At 45.3% G+C, this 22,222-nt stretch overlaps 1 protein-coding gene across 1 annotated transcript in view; it reads right to left on the bottom strand.

Annotated features, from left to right (window-relative positions):
• Positions 1-22,093, bottom strand: part of ANO2 (anoctamin 2) — a 123,919-nt gene extending 101,826 nt beyond the window's left edge. Inside the window, exons 1-3 of the mRNA XM_077310177.1 lie at positions 21,954-22,093; positions 19,000-19,172; positions 12,980-13,366 (exon numbers count right to left, since the gene is read on the bottom strand). Of these exons, the coding sequence (XP_077166292.1) occupies positions 12,980-13,366; positions 19,000-19,172; positions 21,954-21,972 (579 nt within the window). The 5' untranslated portion in view covers positions 21,973-22,093. The remainder of the gene's footprint in view (positions 1-12,979; positions 13,367-18,999; positions 19,173-21,953) is intronic.
• Positions 22,094-22,222: the final 129 nt, after the last annotated feature.

Here is a 22,222-nt window from a genome sequence, read left to right as displayed (position 1 = left end):
GATTAAATCATGATCTCAAGAACTACTTGGTTCCACCTGTTAGTTGCTACTAAGGCATTTCATGCTGTGGGATTAAGTCTCCCACATGCTGTGACAACTCTATATAATAATGGGGAAGAGGATCACAGTCCCTTGCATTTCAGCTGTTCCCAGCTGTTGGAACCGGCAGTTCCTGTGGGTCACGTAGAACTGGGCTAGGGCCAGATCACTTGTCTCTTGTTCTTTTCCTTCAAAGAGAAGTTCCCACTGAATACATGGCAGCAACTTTGGAGTTGATTTTTTTTTTTTACTTCTGTTACATTCATGGCAAATTGACACATCAATATTTAGCAGATGACTTTTCTCCCATTATCTTGATCTCCATATTAGGAGGAGGTTCAGTGCATTGTTTATATGCAGTAGGCAGGTGTGGAAGATGTTCGGGACCAGGAGGGAAGACAGTATAGAGCTATCATAAGTCAATAAAGGTGCTGTCGCATTGATTTTCCCCCCTTAAACTTAGCAACTCTAAAAGCTTCCAGTGGCAATTCTACCTGTGCATTAAAAGAAATTTGCTGGATAGTGACCCTAAGCAATTTCTCAGGGCTAGATATTAGGAAACAATTTTTTTTTTGCAGTCAGAGTAGTTCAGGAGTTGTATTGGCTGCCTAAGGAGGTGGTGAGTTCCCCCTCAGAGTGAAGGGAAAAGAAAGGATGTCTGTGACAGTGGGAGGAAGGCAAAGAAAGGATGGAATCCACCAAAACAATTATGCTCATCGCCTTTTAGCATGAAGTTCTAACTTTGTCAACAGCTCCCATGGAAAATAGTTGAGGCCAGAATGGGAGGGATCGTCAGACTTGGCTTCTCAGCTTTGGAACCCTAGCACTGAATATCTCTTAGCACACTTTCCATCCTCACCCCTTTTCCACAACAAACATCAGCAAGGATACCTGACATGACAAAACATATTTGTGCCGAGACTTCGTTACGCTGCAGCTGCCCTCTGGGGATAGCACCTGTTTATTAGCAGTTGCAAAGCTGAGGATGAGTGGAAAGGACCCACAGGCACTCACAGAGAAGTGTTTGGATAAGGGCTTCTTCTTTTTTTTAGAAAAGGAGGGGATCTTTTAAGACATGGGTCATTTCTCTTCCCCCCTCCAGTTGATTTAGTGGTAGGGAAATGTGCTTTAGAAGAGGAAGAGCTGCTTGTTTTTATTCCCCACTTTTCACTACCTGATGGAATTTCAAAGTGGCTTACAAACGCCTTTTCCTTCCTCTCCCCCCAAGAGGGGAGGTAGGTGAGGCTGAGAGAGCTCTGATTTTGACCTAGTCTGCACACAATAGATAATGCACATTCAATGCACTTTCGAAGTAAATTTTCCTGTTCTGCACAGGAAAACCCAGCTGCCAAAGCACATTGGAAGTGCATTATCCCGTGTGTGCAGACTAGGCCTTTTTTAAAAAGCTCTAACAAAACAGCCTTAAGAGAACTATGACTAGCCCGAGGTCACCCAGCTGGCTGCATGTGGAGGATAAAGTGACCAGAGTTGAAGGGAGGTGCGGCAGCGGCGGCCTCCCTCCCTCCCTCTGACTGGGCTCACCGTCGTCTCCCGAGCACCTCTCCCACGAGCCCATCTTGTGTGCCTGTGCGGCCTCCGTCGGCACAGGTCAGGTGGGGGCTGAGGGCGGGCCTCTGCCTGGCATGCCTGCACAGGCCAGCCACAGGGCCAGCCAGAGCGCCACTGCCAGCCATCCTGCTGGCCGGGGGGCAGGAAGGGAGGGAGGGAAGCATCGAGGGGGCTCTGGCTGGGCTATGGCGCCGCAAGAGGAGGTGGAAGCGGGACTTAAAGGATCCAGGCAGGACATGGGACAATGTCCTGGAAGGCGTGCATGTCCCACGGAAGTTGGAACGGATGGGCAGCTTAGTGGAGGAATGGGAAATCAAACTTGGCTCAACAAATTAGAAGCCACCTTTCTCCTGACTCTAACTGCTATACCACGCTGGCTATTTAGTTCTTTATGCTTCAGTTAAAAGATACCAGGTTTAGAATTCCAAACCATTTCCCCCTCGTCATGCCATATGAGATCAAAAAAGGGTCATTTGAATTACCGGACCCTCCCTGTTTCCCCCCTGTTGTAAAGCAGAATGAGCTTGCATTGAAATTAACTTTAAATGCATCTAACCCCCTCCTAGCAGCGGGCTTGAAAAAGCAACCCCAGCAGTTCCATCTGCAGAAGGAAAAGTTTAAAAGGAACACAGGCAATTATGAAATGCATCGTCAGGCCCACTGCAGAGGCAGGCCGAATGAGAAATTAGGTTTGGGTTCCCTGCAGGCAAGAAAAGGGCTGGCAAGGGATGTGAAAGTTGCACCCAGAAAGACTGATGCACAGGTTAAGAACCCTTTGAAAGCATTGCTGGGCATCACCCAACACTCTTTTGCCTTCTGTGGAGTAAGAAGATGCAAAGGTTTGCAGAATCTAACACACAATCACTGCTCCCAATTGTTATGGGGTGTCTGCAGTTCAGAAGCTCCTTCCACAGAAAGCTCGTGTGGTGCAGGAGCAAGAGACATGGGAAGAAAAAGAAGGATGCATCATCCAATCGCAACCAATTTATGGTGACTCAATCCATGGGGCATTCTACACAAGGTGTGAGCAGTGGAGGTTTGCCGTTGCCTTCCTCCATGTTGCAATCCCCGTTTTTCTTGGAGGTCTCCCCTCTGAGTAGTGACCATGGCTAACTCTGGTTCCTTCTCACACTTGGTTGAGTTCAGTCTAAGCTGGGCTATTTGACCAGATGAGACACGGGAAACCCTGAATAAATCCTATATATTCTTCTCACATTACACCACGCTTTCTCAACCAGGGTTTTATGAAACCCTGGGGGTTCTCGACAGCCCTGGAAGGGTTTCCTGAATGGGTGGGAGTTAATTTTTCATATAATTTAAAAATTTGTTACACATTTATCAGGTGACGACCATATGTGGTCGCTAGTAGGGCCCTTTCCGAACATTTCAATCCACTCATAGACAACTCTACGAGAGAGAACTTTATACCCATACTGAGCATACATGTGGGGATGAATTTGTGCTCCCAGCACACCTCCTGCCCATAAAAAGCATATGGCAGAATGCTGTTTCTCCAGGGCCGGTTTAATCCACGGAGCACATTTGGCCCTGTACTGTAGAAGAAGAAGAAGAAGAAGAAGAAGAAGAAGAAGAAGAAGAAGAAGAAGAAGAAGAGTTGGTTCTTATATGCCGCTTTTCCCTACCCGAAGGAGGCTCAAAGGGGCTTCCCTTTCCTCTCCCCACAACAGACCCCCTGTGAGGTGGGTGAGGCTGAGAGAGCCCTGATATCACTGCCCGGTCAGAACAGTTTTATCAGTGCCGTGGCGAGCCCAAGGTCACCCAGCTGGTTGCATGTGGGGGAGTGCAGAATCGAACCCAGCATGCCAGATTAGAAGTCCACACTCCTAACCACTACACCAAACTGGCTCTCCCCTACATGGAACAGGGCCATAACCTTTCTCCTCCCCACTTTTCCCTTCTTAAGGACACTAAGAGTGATACCCCATTCCACCAGGGGGGCCTCCCCCCCCAGTTTGGCTGCTCCTGCTATACCTGTACTCTGCTAGGGCTCCACAAATCCTGAAAGTGGCTCTGGTGTTACAGGCCCCATGAATCCTTAAACCACCCTGTGTTCCTCTTCAGTGCAATTTATAAGTTTCACAGCCATTTTCACCACAGCATGACGACTCTTATACTAAACTGCAAGGTCAGGTGGCTTGCCAGACAGACTGTTTCCAAGGAAGATATAAAAGTGCGGAAACTGTTTGAAGACCCCTTGTAAAAAGAACCAAACGGAGGCTTAATGATCTTGAGTTCCAGTGAAAATTCCCATCAACTGAGTCAATTTGTTCACCTCAACTCTTTGGAATCCCACCAAATTTCTGTATGACCTATTTAAATGCTTTAGACCAGGGGTAGTCAAACTGCGGCCCTCCAGATGTCCATGGACTACAATTCCCAGGAGCCCCCTGCCAGCAAACGCTGGCAGGGGGCTCCTGGGAATTGTAGTCCATGGACATCTGGAGGGCCGCAGTTTGACTACCCCTGCTTTAGACTATCCCAAGCTCCGGAAAGCTTTCATGCAGGCAAGAGCAAGCTCCCTGTCTTCAGAGATCCTGTGTGGCAGATTCCAGAGATGTAGCTATGGGATGGGCTGTCCCCACTCCCTGTCTCATATATCTCTGGGCTGTCATCTTTATAATAACTTATGCCAAAACTTTATAAAAACTATAAGGTAAAGGTATCCCCTGTGCAAGCACCAGGTCATGTCTGACCCTTGGGGTGACACCCTCTAGTGTTTTCATGGCAGACTCAATACGGGGTGGTTTGCCAGAGCCTTCCCCAGTCATTACCGTTTTACCCCCCAGCAAGCTGGGTACTCATTTTACCGACCTCGGAAGGATGGAAGGCTGAGTCTAACTAAAAAAACTAAATAAACAAATAAATGTATGTTCAATGAGAAAAATATGTTTAGGCTTCATAGGAAAGCTAATACTGTATATATATTTTCTCCCCAACAATTTCTAACTCCCCACCCCACTATGGGAAGGGCCTTTTATATAGGGAGCTAAGGGTGAGAGAATAGTATCCAGCCTAAAACAATCTACAGAACTGGAGTACAGAACTGTACCACATCAGATTTTTTAAAAATTGTCTTTATTTAGAACATGGTAACCTGCTTCGCCAGGGAACCTGCCCAAGATGGCTTACAAAATAAAATATAATGAAATACGAAAAGTAAGACTCTAGAGCAGGGATAGTCAACCTGCGGTCCTCCAGATGTCCATGGACTACAATTCCCATGAGCCCCTGCCAGCAAACGCTCCTGGGAATTGTAGTCCATGGACATCTGGAGGGCCGCAGTTTGACTACCCCTGGTTTAAAGCAATGGTTTTCAGACTAAAATGTTTAGTCTAGCTGCGCAGGGGTGGCCAAACTGTGGCTCACCAGATGTCCATGGACTACAATTCCCATGAGCCCCTGGCTACATGTGCTAGAAGAAAACCTAGCATGTCAAAGATGCTCTAGCTTCACTTTCTGCCCCCAGCATCTTGATTTTCTATGGGAAGGGGGTGGGGGTGGTTTGTTTTTAAAAATGAGGGCACAGCCATGAGTCCTTCCCCTCTATGGTTTGAAGTGGTACAACCCAGGTCCTCATTTCATGAGCCATGGCCTCATGCCATCCTTCCATGGGGAAGATGCTGTATCTACCTTTTTAATTTCTTTCCAGGTGCCACTCCTCATTAGCTGTTCACTTTTTCTCAAGCCTATACAACTTGTGAATCTCCAAAGTGAACAGAGTGTACACATACACATACAGAGAGAGAGAGAGAGAGAGAGAGAGAGAGAGAGAGAGAGAGAGAGAGTATTGTGGCCTGCTAGTACTTGATGTCCCACCCTCTCTCTGCACTCCAGAAGGAAAATTGCAAAGTCCACACAAATGCGTGTAAAAACTCTCAGTGCCAATTTTCTTAAAAAAAAAAAAAAGATTGGGGTAGAGTGCAATTAAGAGGACATGCAGGGGAGGTGGATACCTAGTTGATTTTATTTGATATTTAAGTCCTTTCTCCACTGGCAGATTTTCTGTTCCAACATCTCCCCACTCCCACTCCTGCAGGATTCCTGGTGTGTGCTTCTTGCAGCGTCATATCTGCTGCTGCAGCCTCCTCTAGAGGCATCCCATGCCGATCCCTTCCTTGTCCCACTGGATTCAATTTACAGATTAATTTCTGCTGAAAACAAAGCCATTGATAATTAAAAAGTGTTTTCAGGAACTGCCTGATGAACATCCTCTGCTGGGCTTCGTTAATTTTCTTTTCCTGCAGCTACATGGAAAACAAAACAGCCGCAATCCCTTTCCTCGGCTTCTCTCTGCTAGCAAAGTTTGCAGTCATTCGTTTTTACACGTTCACACATACAAATAATGTGTTTTTGGTGAAATTTGCAACTGGATTTTTCTGTGCAAAACAGAAAAATCTGGCAAAGATCATTAAAGTGCATCGGAAGCGGGTTGAAAGTGCATTAAGTGGGGGTGAAAGTGCCTGTTTCTACTCCAGGCTCCAAAAGTTACAGAAAGATCATATTTAAAATAGCCAAAATAAATATGGAGAGAAGGTTTAAGACAGGACTGCAGGATTTCCAAATTTTGGGCGTTGTGTCAAAGTGGGGATTTTTTTGGGGGGGGGGAGGGGGGATTCTTAGTTCTTAAATGTATTTATTTATTAAATTTCTATCCCACCTTTCTCAAACAGCTCAGGATGAGTCTTTCTACCTTGGAGTTTCCCTTCTAAATTCCCTCTTCTGCACAATCCCACTCTATCCTTCCTTGCACCTGTTCATCTCCAAAGAAACATCCCCAACAGACTGCTAATTCTCAAATTTCCCAAGAGATTGTGTGAAGTGCTTGAACATGATAAAATATGAGGAATTCAAAGTGTGCACCTGTCATTTCAAAACAGACATTCTCTGCTCAAAGGCACTGACAGTATCAAAAAAGATACACTGGAACGATGTAAAAGCAAACAATTGTTTAGCTAATCAATAACATAGCAAAGGAAAATTTACCGCAGAAAATAATAGAAATGTGAAGGTCTGGGGGAAAGAAATAGGGGAGGGGTGTGTGGATCGCTGAAATATTTTCTCTTTGGGAAGGAGTGAAATTCTTTTTACAAGATTTGACTTACTTGAAATGTGTGGAATGAGCATGTTTCTATCAGAGAAGCTATAGCATTACAGAATGATTATGCCAGTAGACATATACAATATATTTTCTAATATATTTTATATTCCCACCTTTCACTATCTGAAGGAGTCTCAAAACGGCTTACAATCGCCTTCCTTTCCTCTTCCCGCAACAGACACCCTGTGTTGTAAATGGGGCTGAGAGAGCTCTGAGAGAACTATGACTGACAAAAGGTCACCCAGCTGGCTGCATGTGGAGGAACGAGGAGTGGGGGATCAAATATGGTTTTCCAGGTGAGAGTCCGCTTCTGTTAACCATTACACCAAATATTTTGAAAAGTATGCGGTATCAACCCAGCATACCATATAAAGGAGTAATTGACAAGCAGCTGGTCCATTTACAAGAAGTTGGTTATTGTTTATTATGTCTGGATTGAGGAAATAAGTGCTAAAATGTTTGTGTTTTGCTTTCTGTGAACCTTCATGGCCTTTGTATTTATTTGCTTGCTTTACGTTTATGTTTGTATTAAAAATATTTTGGAGGGGGGCAAGTGTACGGCCTCATTTACCTGAAAAGACTGGCCTAATTCATAGGGTTGCTAGCTCTAGATTGGGGAATACCTGGAGATTTGGGTGGGGGGAGCTGAGGAAGGTGGGGTTCAGGAAGAGGAAGGACCAAAGTGGGATATAGAGCAGGGGTGACTAAACTGTGGCTCTCCAGATGTCCATGGACTACAATTCCCATGAGCCCCTGCCCTGGAGTCTACCATCCAAAGCAGCTATTTCAGAATCAGAATCACACAGAGCTCGAAGAGACCACCAAGGGCCATCAAGTCCAGCCCCCCAACTTCTCAGGGACTTAAAAATCACACACTCCTAACAGGTACTCATCCTAAGCCTGATACAAGCCTACAGTACTACAGACACAAGACTGAGGTTCCACTCGAGGAGTTTAAGGGTACAGAGGAAAGCAAACGCAATCTCTATGACTAGTTGGGCCCCACAGGACTTCTGCATCAACCAAGTCAGGTACAAAACACAATAAATGCCTGGACTGCAGATCTGATTGCTGCACTCCAGGACCCAGTTTCTGAAATATCTGCTGCTTCAGCCACAGATGAGTAAGTGTGGTTGCCAACCTCCAGGTGGCAGCTAGAGATCTCCTGGCATTGCAACCGATGGGTAAAATGGCTGCTTTGGAAGGCGTATTTGATGGCAGTATATGCCACTGAAGTCCCTCCCCTCCCCAAGACCCACCTTCCACAAGCTCCACCCCCCAAAACGCCAGGTATTTCGTAAGAGTGGGGCCATTCCCTGGAGAACATCCCTTCTAGATCTACTGCTGATACAGTAATCTATGGCTCCAGCCTAGCCTTCCAGCAGACAATCTGCCTCACTTTGATCAAGGTAGTTTTTAAGACCAGGATACTTCTCAACAAATCGCCCCACTACCACTACCATCCAAGGGGAAAGAGTCTTTGGTCTTTGGTAGAGGTTGGGACTTTTCACCTTTACTTTCCATAGGTCAGCTATGGACTCAAAACATGGTTGGGAAACCATTTCTGATCAATGCAGTCATGTTAAGTAAGAGTAATTCTGCCCTCCATTAGGAAACATAAGCTGATTCTTGACCCAGATAACTACAGGACACCTTTTACCGCTGCACTTCAGGAGGGATCTAGTGTACTCTGTTCTCTTGGGAAGATTTCTGGGGGTATCTGCAAAACATGGCCATTTTTATTAGGTTGGGGGCGGTGATACTTCTCATCACTAAAGCCCCTGGTAAGGGCACAAGAAACAGACGGGGTCATTAGAAAAAGCAATAACAAGACTTGGGTTGTTTAAAAAAAACAAAACAAAAAAAAACACACCTCCTGCCATCTCCTAAATGCACCATCCCTCTCGATATGCATTTCATTCACAACAGGCTGTAAGTCAATCTTTTTTGAGTAGGTGCCAAAACCTGTCTCAAATGTCTTCCCTATTATGCCATCGCTATACAGTATAATGATTGAATACCGTATAGCTTCCATTTGTGGTTATTAAAGAACCGTGCAATTCAAGTTTAACTTAACTACTGACGGTCCATGAATGGGAGAATGAAGGGAAGAGCAGCTTTGCAGTTAGCAGACCAAAGAGTTAAGATGTGCTTCAGGCATGTCAGGAAGCCTCAGAGAGCTGAGTAAGCAGAACAGAGGGCCCTCGATCTGCAGGCAGTTGTCCAATTCCCACTGGCTTAACTTGTCCCTCCGGCCAGTCTGAGTAAACAGAGCAGGCCTCGACTGGCCAAGAGTTTGCCTCAGTGTATAGAGAGAGCCTGTTGGCTGGGGCCCTGTCTGTGTACAGGAGTCCCTGGAGGTTGGCAGGACCTCTTAAGAGGTGGCACAGCGACGGGGAAGCCACACGGCTGGGTAGGTTTAAACAGACCAGTTGTCTGGGGGACCTGGAGGTAGACAATTGAGTTTGGCGCCCTTTGGCTCCTCCACAAAAGGTCTCCTCCATGGTAGAGCAGGCTGCTGAAAGGTAGGGAGATCCGAGTTTCTGGCTGGGAATGCACAGGAGCTCCAGGGTGCCTCTCAGAGTCTTGGGTTGGGAACCAGTCGGCTGACTGGCAGGTCAAGCTCTCTTCTCATTGATGCCAATCTTGTTAAGTGTTGAAAATAAAAGCTGTGGTCATTTAAACGCCAGTACATCTCATTGTGTCACGTCTCATTGCAGCCTACATGCCCCACTGCAAATCAATACCGCACAATATGTTTTATTAAGTTCAACCCATACTGCCCAACACAGTGTACTACTTTTAGAGTTTCCTTCTTTCTCCTTGATGTTAAAAATGAAGCAAAATGGGGGGGGGGGTATATAGCTGAGTTCTCTACCCTGAAATTTTCCTCTCACAACTTGCAAAACATTCTGGAAAACTCTAAATTTTTACAGTCTGCATTGTGTTCTTTTGACTGGTCTTCATACATGTTATTTATATGGCTTTTATTTCCCATTGTCCTATATGGCTACTTAATTTTTTGTTTTAAATTCTGGGTTACAAAGATTCCATAGTTTTTGGTCTTCTTCTTCCAGGCCAGAGAAATTCTGCTGTTCTCAAAACAATACCCATATAGTCCTACTCTCTGTGTCGTACAACAGCCAAAACCCAAGTGCCATCAGGAGGTCCACCAGTAGGGCAAGAACTCCAGTAGGGCAAGAACTCCAGAAGCCCTCCCCCCAGCACAAAAAATACAGAGCATCACTACCCTAGATATAAAAACACAAGAGAAGCTATGTTGGATTGTGCCAATGCCCATATAGTCCTACTCTCCATGTTGCACAACGGCCAGAACATCAAACATAAGAGAAGGAAATGAGTTGGTTCTTATATGCCGCTTTTCCCTAACCGAAGGAGTCTCAAAGTGGCTTACAGTCACCTTCCCATTCCTCTCCCCACAACAGACACCCTGTGGGGTGGATGAGGCTAAGAGAGACCTGATATTACTGCTCAGTCAGAACAGTTTTATCAGTGCCATGGCGAGCCCAAGATCACCCAGCTGGTTGCATGTGGGGGAGGGCAGAATCAAATCTGGCATGCCAGATTAGAAGTCCACACTCCTAACCACTACGCCAAGCTGGCTTTATGTCCTAATCAGGATTGCCAACTCTGGCTTTGGGCATTCCTAGAGATTTGGGGTAGGGATTCCAGCTTCCAGGTGGGATCTAGGTATCTCCCGGAATTATAGTATGTGTGGAATGAGAAATAATGTTTCCTGCCTCAGGGGTTTCTGACAAGATTCTTAGCAGCAACCTTGCCAGTCTTCAATGCTTTAAGAGAAGCTAAAAGAAGAATAGTAGAGGACAGGATGGCCTGGAGGATCATTGTCCATGGGGTCACGATGGGTCGGACACGACTTCACAACTAACTACAACAACAACAACAACAACAAAAGAAGAAGAAGAGTTGGTTCTTATATGCTGCTTTTCCCTACCCGAAGGAGGCTCAAAGCGGCTTACAGTCGCCTTCCCTTTCCTCTCCCCACAACAGACACCCTGTGAGGGAGGTGAGGCTGAGAGAGCCCTGATGTTCCTGCTTGGTCAGAGCAGTTTTATCAGTGCTGTGGGGAGCCCAAGGTCACCCAGCTGGCTGTATGTGGGGGAGTGCAGAATCGAACCCGGCATGCCAGATTAGAAGTCCTCACTCCTAACCACTACACCAAACTAGTCGTCCAAATGTGTTTTGTAACACAGGCTCGTCTCTTGCTGCACGTCACAGAATCATTCTTTTCTAGGGAAGGAATGGAGTGAAAAATAAAAAAGCATTTTCTCTTCCGCAGCAGAAGGCTACCATAAGAGGCTATTCAGACAAGGCATCAGCTGAACCAGGCAAGGCCTCAGATGTTCACAGAATTAAAAGTTCAAGGCAAAACACACCGAAAGGACAACTTTCTGTATGCTAACCTGCAGCACTCAATGCTGTGAAAAACAGCACTTTGTACTCAGCATGAATTCAATGGGAAATCTCCTGATGACCAGGAACTGAGGAAACACGGTCAGATCAGGCCAGGCTACTTATGACCCAGCACCATGAACCAGCTCTCCCCTCAGAGACAGGCTCATGGATTATCATCTTCCCCAGTGAGAAAGTGAAATCGGAACCCGTGACCTCTGTCTCACCGCATCTTTCTCATCAGCTTCTAAAATAATGTTCCAGACTTCTGCAAGTGCAAGGTCTGTCTCTTTGTCTAGACGCTAAGTCTCAGGGTCACAGTCGGATGCCCGGCGACTGACTAACAACTTTCTCCTCTCAGACTGCTTCCCCTCAGATACCATCAGAGAGCTGAGAAGAAGGCGAGGCCAAGCTGTATCCGCTTGGAGAAATGGTTCCCTTTCATACAGGAGTCAACCTCGTCTCCCCAGGAACTGTTCTCATAGCAAAGTTATGGCCTCTCAGGACAACAGGAAGGACATCTTTTCTCTTCAGGATCGCTTGCACACTTTAATGTTCTAAATCCTAAGTGGCACACCGGGCTGTCCAGGAAACTGAATAATGGTAATACAATGTGCTGGAAGCTAAACCTACAAAGACACCAGAATAATTCCCACATTCACTTCTCCTCCATTGGAGGCCTAGACGTTACATAGCTGGTGTAGTGTTTGAGACTGGCAGACTCTAATCTAGAGACCTGGGTTTGGTCCCCCACTTCTCCACATATAACCAACTTGGCCCAATTTCAGTTCTCTCAGAACTCTCTCAGCCTCACCAACCTCACAAGGTGCCTGTTGTGGGAAGAGGAAGGGAAAAGTGTTTGTAAGCTGCTTTGAAACTCCTTACGGTAAAGAAGAAGGTAAAGAAAAGTGGGGTATAAAAACTACAGTATTTGCTGGCGTATAAGACTACTTTCCCCCCCCTGAAAAACATGCCTCCAAGTGGGGGGGTCATCCTATACGCCAGATGCACTTCAGTTGGGATAGACATAGCTGCCCATAGTGGCCCATAGTACTGTACTGTAATGTAACAAACTCTATATTTTGAGTGGAAATGTTGGGGGGTCGTCTTATACGCCCAGTCATCTTATACGCCGGCAAATATGGTAACTCTTCTTCTACAATCCCTCTCCAAGTATTAAAAATTCTCCACAGGGAACAAATGACATGCCTACATGAGAGATACAACATGTGCCCTGGCTCTATAGCTTTGGCCTGGTGTACTGCTCCCTTCCACAGAGAGGAGGAATGGGGGCTTCCACACCTCTCTCCCATGTGGGTGCTTGTGCACCAATGCTATGGTGCATAAGGTAATACACAAATCACCCCCCCAAGTCATTAATCACAAAATTGCATTAAGAAGAACTGTTTTTTGTACCCCACAAAAACAGTTTTTTGAGGGGTACAGCTTACAAACACCTTCCTCTCCCCACAACAGACACCCTACGAGGTAAGTGAGGCTGAGAAAGCTCTGAAAGAACTGTGACTGGCCCAAAGCCACCCATCTGGCTGCATGTGGAAGAGCGGAGAATCAAACCCAGCTCTCCAGATCTCAGGCCACAGTTCTTAATCCAACATACCAAGCTGGTTCTCTTGTTTCCGTGAATGATCTGCTCATACACTGCTTTTTCTCATCTGTGGTGCAGCGATGAGGTCCCTCTGCTTAGTCAATTTTCTAGGCTCAAACTGGGACACAGATTCCATCTTACCCTTAAGACCAGGGCATCAGCTCACAAGTGGAGACAGGGTACAGGTTACGCTGGAAGAACCGTCCGCTTACCTCCACATCTTTCTCGATCTCCAGGCCGGCTTCCATCAGGTTGCGCTCAAATTCTTCCCTCTGCTCCCGTTTCGCTTCCTCCAGAACATCCAGAGGGCCCATGTCAACCACCAGAGCATCTGGATTGGGTGCTTCCTGGTTGTGAGCCTCCACCTGTTGCTGCTCAGGGTGGCTTTTGGCTGTCTCACCATTAGAAATAATAGCCAAAGAATCTGGTCTGTGCAGGGGCCCCGGGGAGCCAGCTGCATGGTGCGCTGTGTGTTTTCGGTAGTGATAAGCTAAAACGTAGTCCACTTTCCTCTTGCTGTCTCGGAAGTGCATCCCTCCAGGGGAAGTCCTTTCTGGGGCTCCTGTATTTGGAGGAGCATCCAGGTAGTTGTTAATGATCTGGAAGAAAGTTGGAATGAATTTAGTGGAAGAAGCATTCCAAAGCCAGGCAGTCGCTGATATTCAGAGTAAACATGTAAGACTAAATGCTGTTCATATACAGAAATAAGGCAGACGGGATTGAAATTATGCAATGCGGTTTCCTATGGCTCCTTAATAAGGGGTGCGGAATGAACAGTATGGTTCCTTAATCCTTAATAGTTCTTCAAGCAGAATTCAGCTTCAACTAGACAGGCATCTATGGACCATACATCCCTGCAGGCCAAGGCCAGAACTTTGCCACTGTGTAAGAAATAGAATGATCTTTCTCTACAATATTAACTAAAAGATCATCAACATAGCTACAGCAGCCTTTTTCAACCTTTTGACTGTGGAGGAGCCTCTGAAATGATTTTTCAATGCTTCAAGGAGCTCTGTAAGTGATTCAATCAATTCAATTGCACCAAAACAGCAAGGATACAAACAATCCTCCCTAGGCACATACTGTAATCTTCCACTGAGTAATGCTGAGTAGTGCATTGAACCGAACTCTCAAAAAAGATTTTGAAATCTATGGAATCACTTCCCTGCTCAGTTTGCTCCCACATCCAAATTCTGTCCTTCTCTGGCTCCATCCCACATCTCCAGGAATTTCTCAATCTGGTTTCGACAACATTAGACTGAAGTCACAACAGTAGGTCTCATCTGTCTCAACAGAGCATTCACTGTTATGATGATGTTGACTGCCAAAAGTGTCATTCACTTTTGCCTTTTAAATGGGAGAAATCCTGGGTTGGAATCATGGTTTGCAACCTTCGCAGATACAAGGGCAAACTGGCAAATTATGGGATTTATATTCTGCCCTATCTTTTAGAACTCAGGGTGTATTGCGTTTCATGGTATACATACAATCCCTGTAGAAAAAAATTAAAATTAATACAATAGCAGTAAAACATTTACGTTTACAATTAATAAATAAATACTGAGTATTTAGTAGCTAGTTGGATGACCATGTGACAAGGACGGAAGAGGAAGAACATGATCCCAATCATCTTCGGGCTTTCTAATGCAGTACCAAATCATCCTCCATTTGTATTCTCACAACAACCACACTATGAAATAGTGTAGAGAGTAGGGAGGGCAAGTGTCTCACTTCAGCAGAAGACCTTTTGGGCACCATCTTATCCTCTTGCTGCCACTCAGCTGGGCAGTGTGTGCATGTGTGTGTGTGGGGGGGGGGGGGAGACAGTCAGAAAAGTGGTACTGTACTGAGGCCATGACATCATCTAGGATTTGGTCAAGACTCTATGGTTTTAACATAGAGTGTTGGCAAATCCCAGAGTGGAACTGCATGATGGCACCCTCATCCCCAGGGCCTGACCACCAGCAACATGGTGGCCAGCCATTAAAAGAAATTCTCCCACTGTGATGGGAACCAGGGCAGGACCCCACTCTTGACAAGGGCCTGGCAGTTTGCATTGGTGGCCTTCAATGTGACAAAGAACGACAGAGGCTTTTTTTCCCTGTCAGCCACCCTGTGGCTGAATTTAACGGGAGACTAGTTCATGCCACGTTGACGTGAGGAAGCCACAACAGGCCTGGCACAGCCTACCCTTGGAATCCCGAGGCGAACCCCACCCCCCTCCTTTTGCTTGCTTCAGCTTCCACGAACTTCTAGACGAAAGCAAGGGAATAGTCAGTGAAGGAGTTCTCGCCTTGGGACTTGTTAATTTGAAAACAAGTCCTCCTTAGAATGCCCAGCCTAGCAACAGAATGCAAATGCACCAGGAATTCATTCATCTTGGCCATTCTGGGTCTGGATAATGCCATGCTTTGTGGGCTATGACAAACTGCCTTAATCACAGCTTTCTCTCCTGTCCTTGCCCAGTCTTCTCACCACTTCCTTCTTTTCCAAGCCCTGGATATTCAGACTGTCAATTCTTTTACTTATATTTTTTTGTTTCTGTAAATTGTCCCTGTCCATGGACAATGCATATAAGTTTGTTCTGGTGTATAAACATTAGTGTTAGGATTTGTACCTTGTCCCCTTCTCCGTAAGAATTTTACTCGCCCTGTTACATTGTTAGATCTCCACATTTTCTGTGCTCATCATCCCAGTTGCTGCTAATCTTTAAACAGCACGCAGTATACAAAAGCCATAATTGCTTATCCAAATCAGATCAAATGTACAATTCACCATCCTTATCTTCTGCTTCCCTGAGTTTGTACTAAATGCTAACAGGCATCAAAATTGCACTGGGAATGATATTCAAAGCCATGTGCGTGTCACAATTCTCCAGAAGGGCAAAAAGAAACAGAGAACTTGCTCCAGGCTACAGACGCCGGAGGATTTTGCTTCTCACTTCTAAGAAAGTACACATCTAGATCTTATATTATGATAATGCCTGGGTGCAACATTTAGGTTTGCTTGCAAAGAAATATGGTCACTGGGGAACAGATTTCATTAACTTCCAGAATACACACACCCTTCTATGTTTCTTTTCATAGTTAATTGTTTTTCATATGGTACTCACGGGTAGTCCATGAAGACTGGCTGAATCCATCCCTGCAGAGGGAAATCTCCTAGACCTGGATTCCCAAGTCTACCCTTTCAAAGGGTTCTGGACACCATTCACTCCACAGGTCCTAAGGCCACCATTCCCTACTGGCTGGGCCTGGTAGAGTTCTTAAGAAATCCATTAGCTGGCTATAAGAAGATTATCCCTGACCTATTAGTCCTCCTTGATATGTGCAGTGTGTACGGAGATGGAAAAAGGCACTCAGAATCCAAAAGTGAGGCATAAAGACTGCTGCTGGCCGAGGAGACGCTGCGGAAGTTTCCTCACTATTTATCAGACTCCAGGTACCCAAGGGCCTTGTCCCAGGAGCTGCTGCCGGAGAAGTCACCATAGCAACCCCGAGAGAGAGAAAGCAGATGCAGCCAAACAGAAGGAACACCAGGGTTTGACTAAGGTGCCTTTCTGTGCATTAGGGGTGGGTGTAAAACACCCACAAAAAGGTAACTCGGCGTTTCCAAGCCTTACCGGATACTGAGGTTTCTGGAAGTCAGGAGGAAGTCAGATCCTCCTCGCAAAAAAATACCAAACACCCCTAAAGATGCTGTCCTATGTTTATTTACTTACTAGGGAAGGGGGGGTATATGAATACAAGGATAAAACAAATAGTTCCAAAGGGCCTGCAGAAGGACGCTCTTCCACCAAGCGTTTGGTTGAGGTCCAGGCTGCACTTCAACTATCCATCTGCACTCCCTGCCTACTCCCACTTGGGGGTTACTGTTGGATGGGGACCCCCCCCTTGAGCCAGGCTTTTCTGAAGGGCATCCCAGTTTGTTCGCCTGGCCCATTGGATTGTTTGTCTAGAAAGATGCAACTTAAGAGGACTTAGGGCAGGGGTAGTCAAACTGCGGCCCTCCAGATGTCCATGGACTACAATTCCCAGGAGCCCCTGCCAGCGAATGCTGGCAGGGGCTCCTGGGAATTGTAGTCCATGGACATCTGGAGGGCCACAGTTTGACTACCCCTGACTTAGGGATTTGGTTTTAACTGAATTTTAGAATTTTACTTAAACATATTCTTTTGCTGTTGTATACCATCCCGGGACCAATATTTGGAGAAGAGCCGTTTAGAAATCCAATAACAATAACAATAACAACAACAACAACAACAATAACAACAACAACAACAACAACAACAACAACAACAACAACAACAACAATAATAATAATAATAATAATAATAATAATAATAATAATAATAATAATAATAATAATAATAATAATAATAGGAAATAAACCCCTCCATACTTCCATACTTAATGGTGAATGAATTTACAAAACGGTATTTGCACAATAAGCTTTTTATCTGCTCTTGGCTTCATGTGATGTATCTTAATAGTTTTAAAACCTTTTCTCAAGTAGATTAGATTGAAAAAAAAAGAGTGTGTGACTGACTAACAGCAGGGTTGTCCACCTCTAGGTGGGACCTGGAAATCTCCCAGAATCATTACAGGATGGAGATTTGTCTCCCCTGTCATTGCAGACACTCTTAACTAGAGTAGTGTAGCGGTTGAGAGAAGCAGCCTCTAATGTTTGACTCTCCACTTCTCCTCATGCTGCCAGCTGGGTGACCTAGGGCTAGACACAGTTCTCTCAAATCTGTTCTCAAAAAGCAGTTCTCTTAGAACTCTCTCAGCTCCACCTACCTCATAGGGCGTCTGTTATGGGGAGAGGAAGAGAAGGCAATTGTAAACCACTCTGAGATATATGAAGCCTGCTGGGGGACCTTGGGCCAGTCACATTTCCCTCAGAACTGTCTCAGCTCCACCTGCCTAACAAGGTATCTGTTTTGGGGTGGAGAAGGGAAGGTGATTTTAAGCTGCTTTGATACTCCCTATGGTAGATAAAAGTGGGATATAAAAACCCACTCTTCTATCCACTCCCCTACACTTGGTAAAACACAAGTCACCTTTCAGAGCAAACAAAAAAGACCACAAGAAATCTATGACTAGATTCCCACCCAATGCCATATGTTCCTCCACCTTAAAGAAACGATCAGCTTGAGATCAGGACAACCCTCATTGGATATCCAATCATAGATCTTCCAGCATTCCCCCCACACCCCATATTGCCTGCCAGGGTCTATCTGCTCACTGTCAGATATTTACTGCTTCTTATAAGTAATCAGATGTGACATTAAACATCAGAATTTGACATTTGAAGTGAATATTTCTGCAGCCAGAGATGTTTCAAACATTCATAAATGGGACTTCTAAAGGGAGAAGGGAGATCTCTCAGTTCTGTTTGATCCCTGAGGCAGGCATTTAGAACCAAAGAATCATAGGATCAGCCTAAAGCATCCAGGATAAGTATCTGTCCATCTGCTGCTTGAAGACTGCCAGTGAGGGGGAGCTTACCATCTCCTTAGGCAGTCAATTCCACTGTTGGATTACTCTGACTGTGAATTTTTTCCTCCCTGATATCTAGCCAGTATCATTCTACATGTTGTTTAAACCCATTACAGCAGGTCCTATCTGCTGCCAACAGGAACTGCTCCCTGCCCTCCTCTAAGGAACAACCTTCCAAATACTCAAAGATTGTCATCATGTCCCCTTCCAACCAGTTCTCCTGGCTGAACATTCCCAAGTCCCTCAGCCTTCCCTCATAGGGCTTGATCCCCAGGCTCTAGGTCATTCTCGTCACTCTCCTCTGAACCCTCTCAATTTTGTCCATGCCCTTTTAAAGTGAATTTCTCAAAGAGTAATTATATGTTGCACAATAGTAAGCAGGAGTCTTGTGGCTCCTTCACTCTCGTTGGGTTGCAACAATCATTTCCAACTGTGCAGAGAAGACAATCCAGTTGGCAAACAATTGCTATAAAATGACGATAGCAATCTGCAGTTATGCGCAGATGCAGACAAATATAATATTTTTTTTTCATTTTGTTCCAGCATAAACTATATTCTTCAGATGCACTGTAGTAATTCCGAGAAGCCTAGATTTCCTCGCAGGGAGGGGGAATTCAGCCATCTGCTGAGTGTGCTACAGAGGTGAGGTTTGAACTAAGACATCCAGATCACAGTCACCACGCTGGCCAGCTCTCAGCTAAGTGTAGAGAAATCCCAGCCCTTCTACTTACAGAATGACTGTGAGTCTTTCTACAGCCCAGTGATCCAGAAGTCCCATTGACGCTTCCAAAATGAACACAGCGGTGGCCCGGAGGAATCGTGAGGCATTTTTTGCTGTGTTTCGAAGCAGAAGTCTGGCTGGAGTTTCTCTTGTGGGTCAGATGCGAGGGAGTTAAAGGCATATCTGAGGAGTAACAGAAAGAAATCACAGGAATTCTACAAGGACCTGTGGACCTGCCCCCTTTTTGTAGCAACTCAACAAGTTTGCACGCTATTATGATGAAACAAGTATGTGACTGGCCTGAAGTCATCCAACGAGCTTCCACAATAAAATGGGGATTTGAATAAGGTGACCAGATTTGAACATTGGTAAAGCGGGACATCATTGACCGGGGGGGGGGGGTTCTTGATTACAAATTTGGTCTATATGGAGCAACAAAAAGTTTCATAGAACACATAGAACGCAAACATAGTATTGTAATATATATTTTAAAATTCCAACGTAAGTACAATTTGCCAGGTAAATTTTGAGAGAGGGGGCTAGGTCAACATGATGATAAGTACAATTGGCCACTCCAAAAGTGGGACAATCTGATCACCTTAGATTTGAACATCAGTCTCCCAGATTCTTGTCTGAAACTGTACACTGTAGCAAGCAGTGAGATCCAGGTGAGTAATGCAAGTTGTGGGGGTAGCAAGTCATGGCTGGTTCCAGGCCTGGCCCCAGTTAGTCAGGCCAGAAAGGGTGCTGCCCTCTTACTGTTTTTTACTGACAGAAACCAAGGCTTGAAAGCTGGCAATACTATTGTGGCTGTTTAGCAATGACCACCAAGGTAATTTGCTTCTTAAAGCTAATGGTGATTCTGTATCATTTTAGAGGGTTTAACCACTACCACACCACCACCACCACCCATCTGTGTTTAGTTTTTAGATTTTTCTGCACACCTGGGGCTTTTTGCTTAAAAGAGTGAAAATCCCCAACAGGATCAAGTGGACAACATGTTAAATATATTCAAACATTCTACTTGAAATCTGTTTACTTTCCATTTTTCACACTTCTCTTGCTAGATCACATTTAGTGGAGCCAGCTGTCCAGAAGCCAGAGTCTTACTATTTCTCAAAGCACCACATATCGCTATGGTTACAAGTCTCAAGGTGGGGCCTGGAGTTCTCCCAGCATTACAGCTGACCTTCAGACTATAGAGACCAGTTCCCCTCTAGAAAATGGCAACTTCCAGAGAGCACAAGAGCAAGGGAAATTTTATAGTGGTTGCAGAAGGTTAATGTTCTGGAATTTCTGCTTCTCTTAGGGCAGACTTTCTCAACTAGTGTTTTGTGAAAGTCTGGGATTTCTTGAAAGCCCTGGAAGGGGTTCCCAAATGGGTGAGTTAACTAATTTTGAATATATTTTTAAAATATCTAAAATAGGTTATATGACCCTATATCATCATGTTGACCTAGCCCCCTCTCCCAAAATGGCCAGTGATGAGCCTGGATGGGGTGGGGAGGGGAGAGTCACCTGGTATGCATGTACACATCCCTGCTTCCTAAGCATGATTGTGTCACTTCTAGGGTTTCTTGAAGCCTGAAGAATGTTTCGATGAATTCTCAATGGAAAAAGTTAAGAAAGGTTGCCTTAGGGTATACTATAAAGGCTAGGAGAAACTCAATATTGCCGGTAAAGAAAGACATTAAAGAATCTTGGTTGGCTGGAGTGCTCCTCTAGGCCTAAGGTGGATTTCCCCCCCTTAATTCCAATTAATATCTGTAGAGGATTCCAAAAGTTTTTCATGTGTCTGGCCCACGACAGGACAGCAGCCAGTTATTCTAGCACAAATATTTAGCATCAAAGGGCTAATATGACATCCAACGTACATGAATGCCGAGGTCTACAAGTGATGGGCTGGAAAAGATTGATAGAAGGTGGGCTAGCCTCTTTAATCATAGTCAAAAGGAGACCCTCTTCTTTCTTTCATCAAGTGAAAAAACTACTCAGATCCAGTCCATTGGATCCAAACTGGGTTGCCATCATCCAGGTGGAGCCTGGAGGTCTATAGGAATTGCAACTGATCTCTAGAGTGCATGTGGGCGTTGTCTCTCCCTACCATCTCCATGACCATGGGATGCCTCTTTGAATTATGGAGATTGTGAACTTGAATCCTTGCTCATTGGGTGAGCACAACCAAAGTGTTCCAGGGAATATTTCTTAGTGCCGTTGTGTTCCCCATGATGCCAAGAGGCCAGTTGAATATATGTAGAGGCTCAGCAGAATGCTACAGCCTGGGCATTTATTTATTTAGAAAATTTATATCCCCTCCCTCATCCAGGCTTGTTTGAGGCAGCCAACAGCTAAATCGATGAGACCAACTGAAACAATAAAAAGGAGTCCATGAAAACTAATCACCACCATTAAAACAAGCCAATAAAACAAGTCAAGCCAATAAAATAAATAACTGAAATGCAAGTAAATCCAAAGCACATGAGCCAGGTGATAAAAGCCCAATGACAAATCAAATTGAATCAAATTGTGGTTTGACTGTAGTGCAACTTGGAAGGAATTTCATGCTTTCGGTTTGAACATAATCGGCCCAGCCGTGTACACTGTCAAGGCCTGAAACCAACGGCCTACAGCAGGTCTAATTCTGCACAAGATTAGAACCGGTGTCCCCATTCAGAGAAACAACCAAGACTCATGGTAGGAATGGATACAGAAAGAATGATATGCCAGTTATCACCCACTCGCTCTCCTCTAGTTTTGCTGGCCTTCCCATAAACATTCTGCTTGCTCGTTGATTCACAATTTCACAGTAAGAAGCTTCATGCTAGATGCCAGGAGGTATCTTTGGAATGGGTGGCCATGCATTCAAGGAAGGTGGCAGAAGTCCATTACAAAACACCCTTTTGGACCTCCACCTGCTAGCCTCCTGGTCAACTACCAGCCAGGAAATCGCAGGCTCAGCCTTACCATGTGCTCTTGCTTCCATCCTGCCGTGAAGCCTTAAAAGCTGGAAGCTGTTCCAACAGGAAGGGAATGCAGCTCTGTGGATGGTGCACTCCTACTCCCACACTGGGTGACAACGGTCACTCCAAACTAGCAGGTAGCAGCTATTTCCATCCTCGGTGGAGCCTGCTGGAAGCAAACCACAAACCGACACTCCCTCGCCAGAGTCTTCTGCTTCAGTAACAGCCATCTAAGCAGAGGGCAAAAATAGGCACCCAGCAGCGACTGATGCT

This window comes from Paroedura picta, chromosome 14 (assembly GCF_049243985.1).
Source record: "Paroedura picta isolate Pp20150507F chromosome 14, Ppicta_v3.0, whole genome shotgun sequence".
NCBI classification, from domain to species: Eukaryota; Metazoa; Chordata; class Lepidosauria; order Squamata; family Gekkonidae; genus Paroedura; species Paroedura picta.
The sequence above is the reverse complement of the archived record's forward strand: the minus strand, read 5'-3'. Positions and strand labels throughout refer to the sequence as shown.